At 40.9% G+C, this 4,014-nt stretch overlaps 1 protein-coding gene across 1 annotated transcript; it reads left to right on the top strand.

Annotated features, from left to right (window-relative positions):
* The first annotated feature begins 231 nt into the window (after positions 1-231).
* On the top strand, positions 232-2,340 carry LOC117613528 (cytochrome P450 78A9-like). The gene is made up of 2 exons (XM_034342144.1): positions 232-1,289; positions 1,549-2,340. The coding sequence occupies exons 1-2, from the start codon at positions 276-278 to the stop codon at positions 2,164-2,166; spliced, it is 1,632 nt and encodes a 543-aa protein (XP_034198035.1). The 5' UTR covers positions 232-275; the 3' UTR covers positions 2,167-2,340.
* Positions 2,341-4,014: the final 1,674 nt, after the last annotated feature.

Raw genomic sequence — 4,014 nt, 5'->3', positions numbered from 1 at the left:
CACCCATGCATTCGATTTCGACCAAAGAAGAAAACTACCCATGCGTTTCATCCATTCCTTTTTACGTTTTTGTTTTTGTTTTGATACGATCCCGTTTTACGTTATTCCAGGGTCTTCTTCAATTTTAACTTTATATTATTTCAACCCCTACTATTTCATGTGGTCTCTAAAAAACTCAATAAAATCCCACCCAACTTCTTCATAGTCCAACCCAAAACTGGAAACCAACCACATTATATTGCCTCCCCTAAAAGATATAGAACTGCCCTTTCCCCATGGAAACTCAGATTGATCACAGCTTGTGGGTTTTGGCCCTCTTCTCCAAATGCCAAGCCTTGTCTTCCACTGCTACTCTTTTCGTCTTTCTCTTCTTGGCCGCAGTTTATCTAGCTGCGGCCGTCTTCTACTGGGCCTCAACTCCCGGAGGCACAGCATGGGGAAGGCACCACTGGAAAACAAGAACCACTCTTCGTAAACTTGTTCAAAACCACAAAAATCAACTCTCCACCACCACCACCCCAATTCCCGGGCCACGTGGATTTCCAATCATAGGCAGCATGAGCCTCATGACCAACCTAGCACACCACAAGCTCACCAAAGCAGCTGAGCTCTTCCAAGCAAAGAGGCTGATGGCTTTCAGCTTGGGTGAGACACGTTTCGTCGTCACATGCAACCATAACGTCGCCAAGGAGATCCTCAACAGTCCCGTCTTCGCCTCCCGTCCGGTGAAAGAGTCTGCTTACGGGCTCATGTTCAACAGGGCAATTGGGTTCGCTCCATACGGAAATTACTGGCGTGCCCTCAGACGCATCTGCGCCGCCCACCTCTTCTCCCCCAAGCAAATCTCCGCCTCCGAGCATCAACGGTTCGAAATCGCCGACCAAATGGTTTCCATGATCTCGGCACTTGCCGAGAACAGCTTCTGCGTCCGAGACATTCTCCGGAGAGCTTCGTTGAACAACATGATGTGCTCGGTTTTCGGACGTAAATATGAGCTGGGCTCGTCGAACGAAGAGACAGAGGTCCTGAGGCGGCTCGTGGACGAAGGCTATGACCTGTTGGGGAAGCTCAACTGGTCTGACCACCTTCCATGGCTCGCCGGTCTGGACCTTCAGAGCGTCCGGTCTAGATGCTCCAAGCTCGTTCCTGAAGTCAACCGGTTCGTCGGCCGAATCATTCAAGAACACAGAGCTCAAACCGGCCGGAAGAACCATGATTTTGTGGACGTTCTTCTCTCTCTTGATGGACCTGATAAGTTGTCGGAGAGTGACATGATTTCAGTTCTTTGGGTAAGAATCTCTAAATCCAGACCTATAAATGGAGTTTGAATACAAGCGATAAATTAAATTACTTTAAAATTAATTTTAAAAAAAATATTCAAGTAACGTGACAAAATCAGTGCTCTAATTAACTGATTTAACCTTTGTCAGTTGCTTTCAATTTCTTTTTATTTGCAACTTTCTGTTTAAGTTATTTAGTGGGTCTTTCTCAACTTTATTACATATTTAATAACTATTGTTTTTTATGGAATATATTTGTTCCATACAGGAGATGATATTCAGAGGAGCAGACACTGTGGCGGTTTTGATTGAGTGGATTTTGGCAAGGATGGTGCAACACCACGATGTCCAATCAAAGGTGCACGAGGAGCTCGATCGGGTCGTCGGATCACGGCCGTTGGTTGAGTCAGACATTCAATCAATGGTTTATTTGCCAGCAGTGGTCAAAGAAGTCCTGAGGATACACCCACCGGGCCCACTCCTATCCTGGGCCCGCTTGTCCATCAGAGACACCGTCGTGGATGGCTATCACGTGCCTGCGGGGACCACAGCTATGGTGAACATGTGGGCTATCACCAGGGACCCTGAAGTGTGGGAGGACCCACTCGAGTTCAAGCCAGAGAGGTTTGTTTTGTCCAAGGATGCTGACGTGCAGTTTTCTGTGTTGGGATCTGATTTGAGGTTGGCGCCGTTTGGTTCGGGCACGAGGGGCTGCCCCGGGAAGGCTTTGGGGTTGACCACGGTCACTTTTTGGGTGGGGTCCTTGCTGCATGATTTTAAGTGGGCGAAGTCGCATCCTAATGACCCTGTGGACCTCTCCGAAGTGCTCAGGCTTTCTTGCGAAATGAAACACCCACTCACCGTAAAAGTTAACCGTAAAAATTGACCGAAAGTGCATGGCAGGCAGGCGCAGCAGATGAACACAATAATGTTGTTGCAGCGTATACTGATCTCCTTAGCCTATAAGAAAATACTAGTATAGGAATCTATGTTTAAGAAGTTTATAAGTTGTATAAACAAAGAAAACCCTAAAGGTTTTCATCAACTAGTTTATCTGCAACTCCTGTATCGTACCTTTCGGTTGTGACCATGAAAGAATGTATTGTATGACAATAAAACTTAATGGTCAGTATTTCTATTTGAGCCAATATTGGATATGCTGGTTATACCCTTTTGTGAATTTATGCTTTTTTTATTTTTTATTTTTTAGTGTTGCTAAACGAATCCTANGAATAAAATAAAAGAACGAATTTGTTGATGAGATTTTAGTTTTTAGGCCTTAAAATAAATCCAACATTTTTCCAATACAATCGAATTTGTTGATAAAAGAACCATATTGATGCTTATTGGACAAGAATTGATAAGTTCAATTAATTATTCTAATACGAACTAATAAATCAAGGTGCTGCTAAACGAACCCTAAAATTAACTAAGTACACCCTAATATTTTAATCAAAATGTAAAATTAACTAAGTACCCCCTATTTAACTACTAAAAATACCCTTGGTACACCCTAATACCAATCCTAAACCAGGTTTCTCTTTTTATGTGTTATACTTTTCCAGCTCTTAGTTGTTGCAATTTCTACACTCATGAATCTCAATGTCTACAATTTATTTAAATTTTTTACTTTGGCAGGAAAGCAAGGGCATAGAAGACTTTAGTGATATTATTAGAGAAGCCGGTGGAAATCTCAATGTCTGCAATTTATTTAATATTCCATACTTTCTCATCTTCTTCAACCTTAAATTAAGTAAACCTACTTGTATGATTATTTGTTGGTTGATATCTAGCTTGATGTCTTGTTTGGTTATAATCTGCTTGTATTCCGTGACTAAAAGTAATTCTTTTTCTTTTGTCATGAAGGCTATATTGCAGCTGACAGAATTAGGTTCATTTTTCCTCAGGTTGATCTGTTTAAAGTACGTGGGAAGTTCGCCTTATCATATGTTTATGAAGATTTTTTACTCTGCAAAGGGAAAATTCTTCTAGTCACTCGTCGAAGATTGGTATTGTTGCAAGTAAGTTAGCTGGATTAGAATCATTCCTATCTATACCTTCCTATCTGCTATATACCATTCAACGACACCTCCTTGTGTCTTCGTCAGTGCTTGCAGCGTTGTTCTTGGGCACCGAGTAATATGAAAACTTCTCTATGTTTGATTAGGGTTGAATATGATGAGTAGGGTGTGGTGTATTTATTAAAATTATATTTATTTCACAATTCAATATATTCTTTTTGGTCATTTTATATTAGAGTAAATTAGTAATTTAATAATAGTTTGATAATAGGTATACACAATTAATATTAGGATTTGTTTGGCAGCACTCTAAATCAAACAATCTGACTATAAAAGGATTTGGGCTAAGGCAATACAATCGAAATCAAATAAGGCAATACAATCGAAATCAAATATTGGGTTGGGCTCGGGGCGGGTCTCTGGTTGCACCCATCCAATTTGCATTCCTATACTACAATTAGTAAAACATGAACAAAAAGCCAAGCACAAATAAACAGACCATCGTGAAGCTCATGAAGCTATGGAATGAAAAGCCAGACCAGAGACATGCAAAGCTCATGCCTCTTCAGTCTTAACACACATTCTATGCAGCATGAAAATAACATCCACACATATATATATATATATAAATAAATAAAACCATGCATCTGTCTCTATTACCTTCTCTTCAGTCATTTCATCACTTTCATCTCTGTACTCTCTCTCTCTCTCTC

The sequence above is a fragment of the Prunus dulcis genome, unplaced genomic scaffold (assembly GCF_902201215.1).
Source record: "Prunus dulcis unplaced genomic scaffold, ALMONDv2, whole genome shotgun sequence".
Lineage (NCBI taxonomy): Eukaryota > Viridiplantae > Streptophyta > Magnoliopsida > Rosales > Rosaceae > Prunus > Prunus dulcis.
This window is presented reverse-complemented; position numbering and strand designations above follow the sequence as displayed.